We start from the raw sequence: 17266 nt of genomic DNA on the forward strand, positions 1-17266 counted from the left end.
ACGCTGACATGTCCGTTTTTGAGCGACAGCATGGATCACACAGACCCATACAAGTCAATGGGTCCGTGTAAACACGTACCGCACACGGATGGCGTCCATGTGCCGTTCGTGTGCCATCCGTGTGCGTTTTAAAAGTCATAGGGTTAACATTGAAACAAATTGTTTCAGCACATGGATTACACACGGATAGCACACGGATGCCACAAGAATGTGACAAATTAAGACATGGACAGGCTCGGTCTGGCCTGGCGGGGTACCGGGGATTCCCCCCGGTGGGCCCTCCCCTTGGCTGTGGGAAGGAGCCAGCCAGAGGAGGAGAAGGAAAAAAAAAAAAGGGGAGCGGGCACGCAGCGTTCATTACCTGAACCGCTGCGGCACGCGTCCCAATTGATACTGGCATGTGTGCGCCCGGCATATGACGTCAGTGTCATGCACATACAGGGGATGGAGGGGCCTGGATTTATGCACATACAGGGGATGGGAGGGGGGCTGGATGGATGCACATACAGGGCATGGGGGGCCCTGGATTTATGCACATACAGGGGATGAGGGGGCTGGATGGATGCACATACATGGGATGGGGGGCCCTGGATTTATGCACATACAGGGGATGAGGGGGCTGGATGGATGCACATACAGGGGATGGGGGGCCCTGGATTTATGCACATACAGGGGATGGGGGGGCTGGATGGATGCACATACAGGGGATGGGGGGACCTGGATTTATCCACATATTGGGATGGGGGGGCAGGATGGAGGCACATACAGGGGATGGGAGGACCCTGGATTTATGCACATACAGGGGATGGGGGGGCTGGATGGATGCACATACAGGGGATGGGGGGACCTGGATTTATGCACATACAGGGGATGGGGGGGCTGGATGGATGCACATACAAGGGACGGGGGGGCCTGGATTTATGCACATACAGGGGATGGGGGGGCTGGATGGATGCACATACAGGGCATGGGGGGCCCTGGATTTATGCACATACAGGGGATGAGGGGGCTGGATGGATGCACATACAGGGCATGGGGGGCCCTGGATTTATGCACATACAGGGGATGAGGGGGCTGGATGGATGCACATACAGGGGATGGGGGGCCCTGGATTTATGCACATACAGGGGATGGGGGGCTGGATGGATGCACATACAGGGGATGGGGGGACCTGGATTTATCCACATATTGGGATGGGGGGGCAGGATGGAGGCACATACAGGGGATGGGAGGACCCTGGATTTATGCACATACAGGGGATGGGGGGGCTGGATGGATGCACATACAGGGGATGGGGGGACCTGGATTTATGCACAAACAGGGGATGGGGGGGCTGGATGGAAGCACATACAAGGGACGGGGGGCCTGGATTTATGCACATACAGGGGATGGGGGGCTGGATGGATGAACATACAGGGGATGGGGGGGCTGGATGGAGGCACATATAGGGGATGGGGGGACCCTGGATTTATGCACATACAGGGGATGGGGGGGCTGGATGGATGCACATACAGGAGATGGGGGGGCCCTGGATTTATGCACATACAGGGGATGGGGGGGCTGGATGGATGCACATACAGGGGACGGGGGGGGGGCCTGGATTTATGCACATACAGGGGATGGGAGGGGGGCTGGATGGATGCACATACAGGGGATGGGGGGCCCTGGATTTATGCACATACAGGGGATGAGGGGGCTGGATGGATGCACATACAGGGGATGGGGGGCCCTGGATTTATGCACATACAGGGGATGGGCGGGGCTGGATGGATGCACATACAGGGGATGGGGGGCCCTGGATTTATGCACATATTGGGATGGGGGGCTGGATGGAGGCACATACAGGGGATGGGGGGCCCTGGATTTATGCAAATACAGGGGATGGGGGGGGCTGGATGGATGAACATACAGGGGATGGGGGGCCCTGGATTTATGCACATACTGGGGATGGGGGGCTGGATGGAGGCACATACAGGGGATGGGGGACCCTGGATTTATGCACATACAGGGGATGGGGGGGGCTGGATGGATGCACATACAGGGGATGGGGGGCCCTGGATTTATGCACATACTGGGGATGGGGGGCTGGATGGAGGCACATACAGGGGATGGGGGACCCTGGATTTATGCACATACAGGGGATGGGAGGGGGGCTGGATGGATGCACATACAGGGGATGGGGGACCCTGGATTTATGCACATACAGGGGATGGGGGGGCTGGATGGATGCACATACAGGAGATGGGGGGCCCTGGATTTATGCACATACAGGGGATGGGGGGCTGGATGGATGCACATACAGGGGACGGGGGGGCCCTGGATTTATGCACATACAGGGGATGCGGGGGGGGGGCTGGATGGATGCACATACAGGGGATGGGGAGGCCCTGGATTTATGCACATACAGGGGATGGGGGGGCTGGATAGATGCACATACAGGGGATGGGGGGGCCCTGGATTTATGCACATACAAGGGATGGGGGGCTGGATGGATGCACATGCAGGGGATGTGGGGGGCCCTGGATTTATGCACATACAGGGGATGGGGGGCTGGATGGATGCACATACAGGGGATGGGGGGCTGGATGGATGCACATACAGGGGATGGGGGTCCTGGATTTATGCACATAAAGGGGATGGGGGAGGGGGCCTGGATGGATGCACATACAGGGGATGGGGGGGCTGGATGGATGCATATACAGGGGATGGGGGGCCCTGGATTTATGCACATACAGGGGATGAGGGGCCCTGGAAGGATGCACATACAGGGGATGGGGGGCCCTGGAAGGATGCACATACAGGGGATGGGGGGCCCTGGAAGGATGCACATACAGGGGATGGGGGACCTGGAAGGATGCACATACAGGGGATGGGGGACCTGGAAGGATGCACATACAGGGGAGGGGGGGGACCTGGAAGGATGCACATACAGGGGATGGGGGACCTGGAAGGATGCACATACAGGGGAGGGGGGGACCTGGAAGGATGCACATACAGGGGATGGGAGGACCCGGAAGGATGCACATACAGGGGAGGGGGGCCTGGATGTATGCACATACAGGGAAGGGGGGTCTGGATGGATGCACATACAGGGGATGGGGGCCTGGATGCAGGCACATACAGGGTAGGGGGGAGCCCTGGATGGATGCACATACAGGGGGCACCAGAATGGATGATTGTACAGGGGGGGACCAGGATGGATACACGTACGGGAGGGGGCTAGGATGGATATACATGGGGGCCAGGGGTAAGGCAAGGGGCCAGGATAGATACACACACGGGGGGGGGAGGGGCAGGACAAGAGGCCTGGATGGATACCCATTCGGGGGGGGAGACAGGATGGATACACGTGGGGGACCCAGATGGAAACATATAGGGGGGCCAGGATAGATATATGGGGGGCAGGATAAGAGACGAAGATAGATATATGAGGGAGCCAGGATGCATATATGTTGGGGGCCAGGATGGATTTATGGGGGACCGGCAGGGCCGGTTTTAGACAAAGTGGGGCCCTAGGCAAAAGTTTAAAGTGGGGCCCCAAATGCTAACATTGTAAAATCACACATTTAGGTTACATTACATGAGCAGGATGTGGATACAGGTGGCAGAGGGGCTTGTGCTGGCACTGTGGCCCCCATATTCAGGGGTCTTATGTCAGCCAACGGGTCTGCCACTATTAGCATTACACAGGAGCGTTGCTAGGGTCAGAAAAGATTGGGGGGCCCAAGCCCCAAGACAAAGAGTTGTCCCCCAACCCCGCTCTTAATTTTTTTAACACTGCAGATAACACAAGCAGGGCTCCCAACTGTCCTGGATCCAGCGGGACAGTCCGAATTTTGACACTCCCACCCACTATCCCGGCCGGGATTGTAGTTTTCCCGCACTGCGAATCAGCCACCACGCCCACCTGTCATTTCAGAAGGGGCTGTGTACCAATCGCCATACAATTCCTTCTATGCACAGCACACTCCAGAACAGAAGCCCTCCTGGCTCACGTGACCAGTCACATGACTGTGACCTTATCCTATGTAACACCAGAGATAGCAATGATAACTCTCTGAGAACAGATAATATTGTAGATGTCACCTGCAGTCCTATGTAATACCACAGATAGTCTAAGGCCGGGGTCACACTGGCGAGGAATACGGCCGAGTGAGAGGCGCTAAAAGCACGCATTAGACACGGACCAATGATTCTCTATGGGGTCCCTCGCACCAGCCGTATATTTCTCATCCGTATTCTACGCTCCGTGCCAATCGCAGCATGCTGCGATTGTCAGCGTACTACGGTCGTAGTATGCCAATGCAAGTCTATGGGTGCGGAAAAAATACGGATTACACACGGACCACACATGTGACTTGCGAGAAATACGCACCCGGTGTCCTTTACAAAAGCCGGCAATTCAGTGTGCTATACAGTAAACTCACACTGACAGGTTTAATAAAGAAACAAAAGAATAGATATATACACATAGAATACATATATATATATATATATATATGTCTATATCTATTCTTTGGTTTCTGTTAGAAACCCTGTCATAGGGCTCCATTATATGTCCATTTTGCAAGCCTGCGAGAAAATCTCGCCATACGGATTACATACGGATGCTTACATGCGCAAAATACGCGACCACACCTTGATTACGGCTGACATACGGAGCACTATTTAGGGGCCATTCATCCGTATTACGCATGTAAAATACTGACCGTATTTTGCGTTGGTTAGTGTGACCCCGGCCTTACTCTGAAACGCTATGGCTATGTTCACATGCATTTTTTTCAGTAGCCAAAACCTGTTCTATTGGCAGTAAAAATGTTGTGTTCAAAACACCTGTTTTTCTTCTTGTTTCTGGTGTTCTTTACACTTTTTTCAGCTTTTTTTAAAGTGAGGATATTTGCTTTGTCTACAGTATGTTTAAGGCCACGTTCATACGTTGAGTATTCGATCAGTATTTCACATCAGTATGTGCAAGTGAAAACCAGGAGGGTGAGAAATCCAGAAGTGGTGACGTGATTCTAGTATACTTTACCTCTGATTGTTCCACTGCTGTTTCTGCATTACAAATACTGATGTGAAATACTGACCAAATACTGAACATGTGAACAAGACCTAATAGTTTAATTCACCAAAACCACTTAAAAAATTGCAGCGAAAAATGCCGTTGCAATATCTGCAGTTTTCTTTTTTATATTCTTTCGTTGCTTTCTATGGGTGAAAACACACTGAAAGAAGTGACACGCTGCAGATTTAAAAAGCGCCACAGTTCAGAAAAAAAAACAAGCACATGCAGGAGATTTCGGAAATCTCATATGTTTTGCTGGCACTTTAAAAAGCCGCTCTTGGCCGTGTTCATATGCAGAATTTCTGCAGCTTTTTCTTCTGCAAATAAGAAGTTTACAGCATTTTACAGCACAAACAAAAACTGAGATTTTCAGAGATCTCCTGCACACCCTTTTATTTTCTCCTGACTGAATTTCACAACTGCAGCGTTTTTTAAATCTGCAGCATTTTTTAAATCTGCAGCGTGTCCCTTCTTTCAGCAATTTTTTTCACCCGTAGAAAGCAATGAAAAAGTTTTAGAAAAGCTGCAAATGTCTCAATGCTGTTTTTCGCTGTGTTTTTGGTGAATAAAACTAACTTTATTAAACATGTACTGTAGACAAAATAAATACTATACAAAAAAAACAAAACAGCAAAAGCTCTAAGGGTATGTGTCCACAGTCAGTAAACTCTGGATGCTGCGTACATCCGCAGCATCCAACCCGCAGCGTCCAGATGTTACAGCAGAGTGGAGGGGATTTCTAGAAATTCCATGTCCACTATGCGTGCACACACGCCCGCACCTCACCCGCAGAGACGGACATGCAGCACGACTCTCCAGACTGCAGCATGTCAATTTATCTTGCATAGATGCGAGTCTCCGCAAGGGAAATCTCACCTGTACAATGTATTGGACGCGGTGATTCTGCACATTTCAGTGACCACATGGGGAATCACCTGCGTTCAAAAGATGGCAGCACTTTAGACAGAGCACATGTCCACTGCGTCCAAAGTGCTGCCATTTCCGGATCGTCTGCACATACCCTAAAAAATGGGCGTTTTGAAAGCAGTGTTTTTACTGCCAAGAGAGAGGCTTTGGCTGCAAAAAAAAATGCACCAAAAACGTTGATTCCTATGCACACCTGTACTATATATGTGTATGGCTTACCCTTATTATTTCACATGGGAATTCATTTATTTCTATGTCATAAATCCCCTGATTCAGCAGACAATATCCCTGTCTTGTGTCATCCAGACAGTAGTGACAGCAGGTCGCCCTGTCACATTACAAGCAGTGATTGGTGACTGCTCAGAGCTGATGCTGATCGCTGCTGTATGTGGCTGTGAATCTTGATCCTACAGCAATCAGCACAGAGCTCTGGGACCACAGTGAGTAAATCACTGCACTCTAACATGTCATTGCTTCTCTTACCAGGTTCTGTGGTTTTACTTAGGCATATTCATTCTAAGGACAGTGCTAGGAGCAGCCATGATCAGGACTCAGGAGGAGACACACAGAGCTTCAGGCATCTTCCTGACTGTCACTGTGCTGTAATCGGCCCCTCCCCCACTCAACTTTTAACCTGACTGCAGGGAAAAAGAGACAGGGGGGCTTAAGGGGGCTTTGCAAGACAGACGCTCCAGACTCAGACTACAGAGCATTATTCACTGCTGTACATCCTCAGAGGCACTTCATAAATGGACTGCAGATGCAGGGGGCCCCCTTTGTAGGTGTGTGCCCCAGACATCTGCCTGGTCTGCCTGGTCCAAACGTCGGCCCTGGGGACCGGACAAGGGATCAGGATGCATATATATGGTGGGTCAGGATCCATACAAGGAGCAGCTAGGATGGATACATGGGGGAAGGGGCAGGACAAGGGACCAGGATGCAGATATATGGGGGCCCAAGATAGATTTATGGGTGAGGGGGGCAGGGCAAGGGACCAGGATGCAGATATATGGGGAGGGGCCAGGGTGGATATATATGGGGGGGCAGGTTGCAAATATGTGGGGTCAGGATGGCTATATGGGGGGGCAGGACAAGGGACCAGGAAGAATATATGCGGGTCCAGGAGAGATATATGGTGAGGCAGGACAAGGGACATATGAGGGCCAGTATGTATACCTGGGGAAGCGGGATGGATATCTGGGGGCCAGTTTGGACAAGGGACATGGGGGTCAGGCTGGGCAAGATTATTAAATAAAGGAGGCCAGGATGAGGGACTTTATTACTGTTTGGGGGCCAGAATGAGGAACATGCTATATTAGTTCATGATGACAAGTGGGGAACATAATTTCTTTAGGGTCCAATTAGGGACATTATTACTACTGTAATATAATTTACTTTTTAGGAAACCGTTTTCAATGGAGGGAACAAAAGGGGATCCTGTTACTGTGCAGGGCGGTACTACGTTACTTTTCTTCCTCATCTGACAGTATAGAAGTCAGGGAAAAAGTAAGGAAAATGCTCTGGAATCGATCAGCTCTTGATGACTGTGTGTTATTTTGTGCAGAGACGAGTCCTGGCTGGAAGAAGTGACGGCGGTCTGTGCTGGTTGAAGAAAAGCAAAGATAAAGGACTTCAACTACAGACATCACTGGTGAGTCAGTGTATTACATGCACACACACACACTGTGTATAGAGCTTCTTTGTACAATGTTACTGGTGATCACTGTATTACCTGCACACTATATGCTATATACAGATCTCTTGTGTATAATGTCACTGGTGATCCCTGTATTACCTGTACACTGACACTATATATAGAGTGATAGGCGTCAGGTTCCTGCTACTGCACAGCAGGAATCCAGAGCCTTGCATTCAGCGGTCTCCCATTCTTCTTTGACCGCACAGGAGCCTGCTCAGCAGTCTCGTCATTCCCGACGCTCTGCTCAGACCAGCTCTGTGTGTCTGGCTGTTGCTGCCACCTCTGAGCCAGCAATAGCAACGCAGGCTGCTCAGCAGCAAGCCACTCCTGAGGCTAAGTCCTTCCGTCGCTTCACTGTGCATGCTCACGGGACGATCTCCCATTGGAGATCGGGAGTCACATGCACAGGTCCTTCTCCAGATCTGATTGGTCCATCACAGGGATCTGGAAGCTTTCGGAAGGTCTCAGCTATAAAAGATTCGCATGACCGCTCGGCCATGCGCTAGTATAGACTCTAGTTGCTACATGTGTGAATGATGAATGCATGGAACTGTGAATGACTCATTAAGATTCCCCTCCCTCTGATATTACGTGTGTGGACCGGGAACTAGTGATAGAGTCAGCGCCAGTCAGTGGCAAGCTACAGATCATGGTGCATATCATTCCACTGTACTAGCGTCCGATAGTGTGGCCCATTACAGGGCATTATTGTACTGCGGCAGTGTCTGTCGCCTCGCTGCAGTCTGCAGCAGTTATTGGCATTCACGGCTGCGACGCTGCACGCACGGTAGGTCTAGAGGGACGCTGACCCTGTGCCTTGGGCCAGAGTCCTGTGACCGTATACCAGGCGTGCATCTTGCTGAGCTATGTGAACTAGAATAGGCTCAGTATTTGTGTTTAGTGCTTCGGCGACTCTGTGATGTAACAGAGCCGGCCCAGCGCACACTGGGTGATGTTCAACCCGCATGTGTTTTACCGCCATTGCTTAGCAGCAGCGTAACACCTCTGCACGGTGGACTCCGGGCGGCGAACGCACCTACTATTATTTTATAATTTGGTGCGTTCCGCCAGCCCTAACATTATACTAGTGCCAGGGTCTGGCTAGTAATGGAGGATGAAAAAAATGTCCACAGGACCAGGGAAGAAATATCAAAAGTGCAATCATATAATCCCTTTAAAAATATGAAACTTTAATAAATTGAGGTAAAAAACACCCCCCAGTGCAATAGCACAATTAACAAACTCTATAAAATAATAACCTACGATAGCCCTACACAAGCCTGCTGTCATGATCCAGGACGGGATTTCGCTTTGACCCGTCCTGGTTAGACTAGGGGTTAATTGTGCTGCCTCTCTCTGGCAGCAGAAGGCTATTTAGTGCTCACTGGACCTGGGTCCGGTGTCAGTTATACTCCTGCCCTCGGCTGAGTTAAGTGACCTCTTGTATACGTGTGCCTTGTGCCTGATATCTTGCTTGTTTGTTCGGTTGTGATCTGGTTCTGTCCCTGTTACGAGTTCTGCCTGACCCTCTTGTACTGCGCTACCTCTCGTGTATGACTCTCTGCTTGTGACCCGACTTCTCTCTGCTCGTCCCCTTGGTACCGCGTCACCCTCTTGTGTATGACCCTTGGCTTTGTCTGACTACCCGTCTGTTTGTCCCTCCTGTACCTCGTTCGCCCGTACTGTGTCTGACCTCTGTTTTGCCTGACTCTGAGTTGTTGTATGGTGTCCTGTCCTATCTGAATACAGGACGCTAAGCCCCGCCCCCTTGCAGTCACATGACCATAGGTCCCGTGCACATTATTCAGTTTTAGTGTCCGCAGGTCCTTTGCCTCTTTACCTTCCAGCGCTGACTGGACCCTGACACTATTATCCTGAAGCACGCATGGTCACCTCTGCTGCACACTCCACAGGTATCTTTTAGCACTGCTTCTGTTCTCAGGACACACGCACTGGCTCTAGGAGCGAGTGTAGTGCGGTGTCTCTGACACCTGCTATCCCTTCCTGACAGTGGAGGTCGGCACCCTAAAAGATACGATTTGGCGCCCCCACTCCGCGGCGGCTGTCCCAGACTCGCTCTAAATGACCCTTATAAACTACAGGTGGGAAAACAATAAGCAAATAAAAGAGATGAAAGATAGTGCTTAATACACAGGCTATTAATGTACAATATATAAAAGACAGGCTATTACATGTAAACATAGAGAAACCTCTTGTATAACCAATAGATTGCAGCAAGTCTTGTCTTTTTGGGTATTAATAGACCACAGAAAATATAAATTCCATAAGCTACCAGTAGATAGTGGCAATCTTGTCTTTTTGGGTATTAATAGACTACAGAAAACATAGATTCCATATGCATTATCAAATAAAGCCAAAAAAAACCAACTCTCTGCAGTAAAATCAGACAAGCACAGACAAGCGGTAAAAAATAGCGTGGTTCAATAAAGGAACATCAGAATTATATCCATATTGGTTCCCATTTTTACATCTTGTTGTCTAGACTGTCTTACTTCTACTCCAAGTGTTGATGGGGGATCCTTTACTAGACCCCATTCTTTAATCTTAATATTATATTAAGTACCTATTATGGCCAATGAGTCTAGGTATCTTCTATTTCCCATATCATCTATATGATTTGGATGCCACTAAAACACGCTAATAATAACTCCTTAGGCTATTTTAACTACAAAAAGGGGGGACAATGGCTAAATCATTCCGCACTATTAACAACATCATGTGCGGTTTTGTCCTATATAATGAGATGTGGACACGCCTATATATGCAGTTCACATTATGCAGCTAGATAGTGCGTTCTAAGGCTGTTTTTGGAATGTTCATACATGCGCAAAGTAAGGGTTAAAAACGCTCAGTTTCTAATATACCTAAAGCAGGTCTTTTGGGGCAACGGTGTGGCAGTATTTCTCCTTGTATGTGGTATTATTTGGTCCCTATATGCTGGTAATATGTCATATTATTCGGTCACTATGCCGTGGTAATATGTGGTCTGGTCATGGTGTGGTGGTATTTGTCCCTTATATGTAGTATTATTCGGTCTCCATGTGGCCTGATCATGGTGTTTTGGTATTTCTTCCTGTATGTGGTGGTATTGGTCTTGGTATAGTGGATTGTCAAGTGTATGGCAGTCATTTGCTCTCTCTGATATTATTTAGGAGAAGATTCTTCACATAGTTATTAAGGTTGAAGGAAGACTTTAAGTCCATCTAGTTCAACCCATATCCTATCCTAACTTGCCCTAACATGTTGATCCAAAGGAAGGCAAAAAACCCATGTGGCAAACAGTAAGCTTCACATTGGGGAAAAAAATTCCTTCCCGACTCCACATACGGCAATCAGACTAGCTCCCTGGATCAACGAAATATTAAGGAAACTAGTGTATATACCCTGTAATATTATACTTTTCAAGAAAGGCATCCAGTCCCTTCTTAAATTTTAGTAGGGAATCACTCCTTACAACATCATATGGCAGAGAGTTCCATAGTCTCACTGCTCTTACAGTAAAGAATCCACGTCTGTGATTATGCTTAAACCGTCTTTCCTCCAGACATAGAGGATGCCCCCTTGTCCCCGTCACTGGTCTAAGAGTAAAAAGATCATTAGAAAGGTCTTTGTACTGTCCCCTCATATATTTATACATTGTAATAAGATCACCCTTTAGCCTTCGTTTTTCCAAACTAAATAACCCCAAGTGTAATAACCTATATTGGTATTGCAGACCCCCAGTTTCCTAATAACCTTGGTCGTTCTTCTCTGCACCCGCTCCAGTTCAGCTATGTCTTTCTTATACACCGGAGACCAGAACTGTACGCAGTATTCTAAGTGTGGTTGCACTAGTGACTTATATAGAGGTAAAATTATGTTCTCCTCATGAGCATCTATGCCTCTTTTAATGCATCCCATTATTTTATTTGCCTTTGCAGCAGCTGCCTGACACTGGCCACTAAATGTGAGTTTGTCGTCCACCCATACACCCAGGTCTTTTTCGGTGACCGTTTTGCCCAGTGTTTTACAATTGAGCACATAATTATAAATCGTGTTTGTTCTACCCAAGTGCATGACCTAACATTTATCCCCATTAAAACTCATTTGCCATTTATCAGCCCAAGCTTATAGTTTACATAAATCCTCCTGTAATATAAAATTGTCCTCCTCTGTATTGATTACCCTGCAGAGTTTAGTGTCATCTGCAAATATTGAAATTCTACTCTCTATGCCCCCTACAAGGTCATTAATAAATATGCTAAAAAAAAGCGGGGCCAATACTGACCTCTGTGGTACCCCACTGCTGACCGTAACCCAGTCCGAGTGTGCTCCATTAATAGCCACCCTTTGTTTCCTATCCCTGAGCCAGCTCTTAAGCCACTTACACATATTTTCCCCTATCCCCATTGTTCTCATTTTATGTATCAACCTTTTGTGTGGCACCGTATCAAAAGCTTTTGAAAAGTCCATGTACACCACGTCCACTGCGTTCCCTTGGTCCAGTCTGGAACTTACCTCTTCATAAAAGCTTATCAGATTAGTCTGACAGGAACGGTCCCTCGTAAAGCCATGTTGATATTGGGTCATGAGGTTATTCTTCTTCAGATACTCCAGTATAGTATCTCTTAGAAAACCCTCCAGAATTTTACCCACAGTTGAGGTTAAACTTACTGGCCTATAATTTCCAAGTTCAGCTTTTGTCCCCTTTTTGAATATTGGCACCACATTTGCTATACGCCAGTCCTGTGGTACAGACCCTGTTATTATGGAATCTTTAAAGATTAAAAATAATGGTCTATCTATGACTGTGCTTAATTCCTGCAGTACTCGGGGGTGTATCCCATCCGGGCCCGGGGATTTGTCAATTTTAGTGATTTTTAGACGCCGCCGTACTTCCTGCTGGGTTAAGCAGGTGACATATAATGAAGAATTTTTATCACTGATCATGTTATCCGTCATGGGATTTTCTTGTGGAAATACTGTTGAAAAATTAGAGATTAAATACTTTGTACACAGCGGCAGAGATGCACTTACAGAGGTTTCCTGTGGAAAAAAGTAATGATCTCTCCACAGGATAAGTGATAACGTATTGATTGGTGGGGGTCTGACTACTTGGACCCATTCAGCAAAATGTGGAACTTTTTATCCCCATTAGACTGGAGTGGCATGTCCGACTTGACCACTGATCCATTCTTTCCCTCAGTGGCTGCACTTGTTTTTTTTCTAGAAGCTACAAAGCATGAATGCAGCTGCGGTCAGATATCCCACCTGCCGCTAGATTTAAAATGGGGATAAGAGTCTTATCAACGATAAAACTTTTTCATTCTTCCGATGAGTGCAGTTTCTAATGGTCGAACCTAAATAATCACCTATCCTGTGGAGCCCATGGATCGGTGATAACTTGTTCTAACCAAAGAACCCCATTAATGTAAACTACTGTAACTATACATCCCAGTTATGGGGGGCACACAGTAGATGTACAGCATTCGCCTGTTTTTTACAGCCGATGCTCCACTATAATGGGGATAACGACTGACAGATATTTGCATATAGCTGTAGGGTGGGCCCCTAGAGTCCATTCCCCTGGTGGGCCCCAGACACCCCAGTCCAATCCTGCACACGGACATGGATATCTCCGGTACCGTTTTTCCGGTACCAGGACGTGTGAAACCAGCCTCAGCTGCATTTATACCAGAATGTACAGTCGTGGCCAAAAGAGGAGTACTCTGCAGTCCAATCCCTGTATATTCTGTAAAGTTATTTTTTCTGATGATGCCTCTTCAGGCTGCTTGGGACATCTGGAAGAATGACTGTCCGGAGAAGAAAAGAGTGAGTCCTGTGTCATGCTAACAGTAAAGCTTCCTGAGACCATTCATGTTTGGGGATGCTTTTCATCCAAGGGAGTGGAGGAAACGCCCCAGATATCAATCACATTGAGAAACTGTGGTCAATCCACAAAAAATTAAACTCCAAGCACCGTTAGACAAGAATGGGTTGTCATTAGTTAATACTTGACCCAGAAGTTGATATTCAACAAGTTAGGGCAATTTGCAGAAGTCTTTAAAAATAAGAGACAACTCTGTAAATATTGAGGCTTTATATAAACTTGATGGTATTTCTCAATAATAATAAGTGTAAAAACTTATTAAATACTTATAACTGTACTTGAGTAATGAGAGAAACATCTGACTAAAAGATCTAAAAACATTGGAGCAGGAAACTTTGTGAAAACTAAAATTTGTATCAGTTTTAAAACTTTTCGCCATGACTGCAGATATTTATAGTACAGATGATGGCAGTGATTATACAGCAAATACCTGCTGACAGATTCCTTTTAAGATGGACAGAAAAAACTACCGTAAGTATAGGTGCCTGGAACTGCATAGCAGAAACCACATGCGGTTGTATTACAAATGTCTTTTTATTTTACAATGTGGGTTTTGGCCACATAGCGAGTACAGGTGAAGACCATAAAAACCACGTGCTTTGTAATAAACACCCCACTGCCGAACTACAGACAATCACAGGTAAACCGGGTGCAGCTTCCTGCCCGTAAAATAACCATACAAGCCTACAAAATATTCACATAAAGTAAGAAAGTATGAGCCTACAAGGCTTATGTCACCTACCTTGGGATGATCAGTAAGAACATTAGTTTCCATCAGATCAGTTTGATTTGGAATTTTCACCTAAAAGTAAATATATAGGAAATATAATATACAGACACATCTGATTGTACTATAATGAGGTTCAATGAATAGAGAAACATAAAAACAAACTTTACAAGTCAACTGGATGTCATAAATGTCATATTTGTAGGGATGCAAATGGCCTATTCCGAGAAGAAGACGACAGGAACGCTAATGCCACCTATTGGAAGTACCAGTTCAAAAATTCAACATTAACCCCTTAGTGAACACCAATATGTCTTTTTACTGACCTCACATTTCAGACAATATCATCCCCCGACAGGTGAAAATGCAGCAGTTGTCACTGTACACTATAGCTGACACTTTTCTGTATCAGTTTTGATTGGTTTTGGCGCCAACCATTGCTTTTTAACCCCTTAAATGCTGCTATCAATAATGACTATGGCATCAAAATGGTTAACAGAGCGTGAGGGCGCCCTCTTTAACCACATCGGCACCCGGAGCTCATGATTGTGTGGTCCTGATGTTTGCCATGGCAATTCACGACCAAACAACAGCCGGCTATAGGGGCCTGTTCAGAAGTTAGCGACATTTTGGTGGTAAAACATGGATTTTTGTGATAACTCACCGTAAAATACTTTTCTCCGAGACGCTCATTGGGGGACACAGGTACTGTGGGTGTATGCTACTGCCACCTGGAGGCTGACACTAAATGAAAAAAAGAGGTTAACTCCTCCTCCGCCGTATACACCCTCGCCCCGACTGCGGGCGGAAACCAGTTTAGTACAAAAGCAGTAGGAGATCAAACAAAAAATCAGGGAACATCAACCTTAATGCAGGTAACATCATGTCTAGAAAATAACCACCCTAATATCATACAGAAAGCATAGTAATTAAAGAAAAAAAAACAGAAGCCAACTTTGCTATTAGGGTGGGTGCTGTGTCCCCCAATGAGCATCTTGGAGAAAAGGATTTTACGGTGAGTTATTTCAAAAATCCATATTTCTCCTTCGCCTCATTGGGGGACACAGGTACTGTGGGACGTCTCAAAACTGTCCCAGGGTGGGAAGTTGACTCACCGATCCAAGCTACATGCACCTCCTGTTTAAAAGTGTGCCACTGCTGCTTGGAGAATCCTTCTACCCAGGCTCGCATCCGCTGAAGCCTGAGTATGGATATTGCAATGTTTAGTAAACGTGTGCAGGCTGGACCAGGTTGCTGCCTTGCAACCTGTTCCGCCGACACCTGGTGCCGAAGTGCCCAAGAGGCGCCCACTGCCTGAGTAGAGTGTGCTCTGAGCCCTGCTGGAATCGGCACGCCTCTGATGCGGTAGGACTCTTGAATAGCCAAACGAATCCATCTGGCTGTGGACGATTTTGAGGCAGCGAGTCCCTTCCTGCGACCTTCAGGGAGCACAAACAGCGCGTCTGCCTGACGAAAAGGGTGCCGTCCGCGACACGTACCTCCTGAGTGCTCTAACCAGGTCTAATGCATGAAGGGCCTTTTCCACACGGTGTACCTGTGCTGGACAAAAAGAGGGCAAGATAATATCCTCATTAATGTGAACGAGGAAAAGACTTTTGGCAAAAAGGGAGGTGCTGGTCTAAGAACCACCTTGTCTTTGTGAAAGTCTCGAAACTGGGCTCGACAAGATAGGGCTGCCAGCTCAGGGACCTGCCTGATTGATGTTATAGCTACAAGGAACACCACCTTCCAGGGAAGGTATGTTAAAGAGACATCTTGTAGTAGTTCAAATGGAGCTTCCTGCAGAGCGCTTAGGACCAGGTTAAGGTCCCAGGTGTCCATAGGCGCCCTATAGGGAGGTATCAAGTGGGAGACCCCCTGAATGAAAGTCTTTACCTGCAAGTTGGTAGCAATCCTACGCTGAAAATGGCCGGATAAAACCGACATCTGTCTCCTGAGAGAACTGGGGGCCAAGCCTGAGTCTGGGCCAGACTGGCGAAAAACTAAGATGTTAGGGACAGAGAATCTCAGTGGAGAATAGCTGTGATGTTGGCACCATGCCAAGAAAAACTTTCCAGGTGTGGTGGTAAATTCGTGCCGAGGAAGGCTTCCGGGCGCTAACCATTGTAGCAACCACTCTGCGCCCAAACCCCGCCTGAGTCAGAATCCAAGATTCAACGGCCAAGACGTCAAACCCAGAGCCCCTGAATTCGGGGCAGATCTGTATATCCGGGCGTTCTGGTAGTCGCCATGACACGTCGGCGAGCAGCTGCACTAGATCTGCATACTACGCCCGACGAGGCCAGTCTGGGGCCAGCCGAATCTCTGGCACCCCTTCTGCCTTGATCTTCTTGATGACCATTGGAAGTAGTGGCAGCGCGGAAAATAGGTATGGGAGGCGAACCTGGTTCCATGGCAGAACAAGTGCATCCACGGCGATTGCCTGCGGGTCCCGGGACCGGGCGAAAATACGGACACCTTGGCGTTCACCCTGGAAACCATCAGATCCACCTCCGGTGTTCCCCACCATTTGCAAATCTGCTGAAAGACCTCGGGGTGTAATGACCATTCCCTGGACTCAAGTACCTGTCGGCTAAGGAAGTATGCCGCCCAGTTTTCTACAACCGGGATGTGGACCGCCGATATCACTGTGCGGTTCCTCTCATCCCAGAGAAGAACGTGCCCTACCTCGCACATGGTTGACCTGCTGCGGGTGCCCCCTTGGTGATTTATGTAAGCCACCGTCGTGGCGTTGTCCGACTGGATCCGGACTGGGCGGCCTGCTAGAAGGTGATGAAAACGTTGCAGAGTCAGCCGGATTGCCCTTATCTCCAACAAGTTGATCGGGAGGCGTGCCTCCTGCAGCGACCACCGTCCCTGGGTCGTGTGGTGGCGAAAAACCGCTCCCCAGCCGAGGAGGCTGGCGTCGGTTGTGACCACCAGCCACTGATCTGGGGG

The 17266-nt window shown here is 48.0% G+C and overlaps 1 protein-coding gene across 4 annotated transcripts in view; it reads right to left on the minus strand.

Moving 5' to 3' along the window:
* Positions 1–17266, minus strand: part of DENND6B (DENN domain containing 6B) — a 108459-nt gene that overhangs the window by 45331 nt on the left and 45862 nt on the right. For all 4 annotated transcript variants that reach the window (XM_073579261.1, XM_073579258.1, XM_073579259.1 and 1 more), the window contains one exon: positions 14324–14383. In XM_073579261.1, coding sequence (XP_073435362.1) covers positions 14324–14383 — 60 coding nt within the window. The remainder of the gene's footprint in view (positions 1–14323; positions 14384–17266) is intronic.

Source organism: Dendrobates tinctorius, unplaced genomic scaffold, assembly GCF_039654945.1.
Source record: "Dendrobates tinctorius isolate UK_male_01 unplaced genomic scaffold, ASM3965494v1 ptg000062l, whole genome shotgun sequence".
Taxonomy (NCBI): Eukaryota; Metazoa; Chordata; class Amphibia; order Anura; family Dendrobatidae; genus Dendrobates; species Dendrobates tinctorius.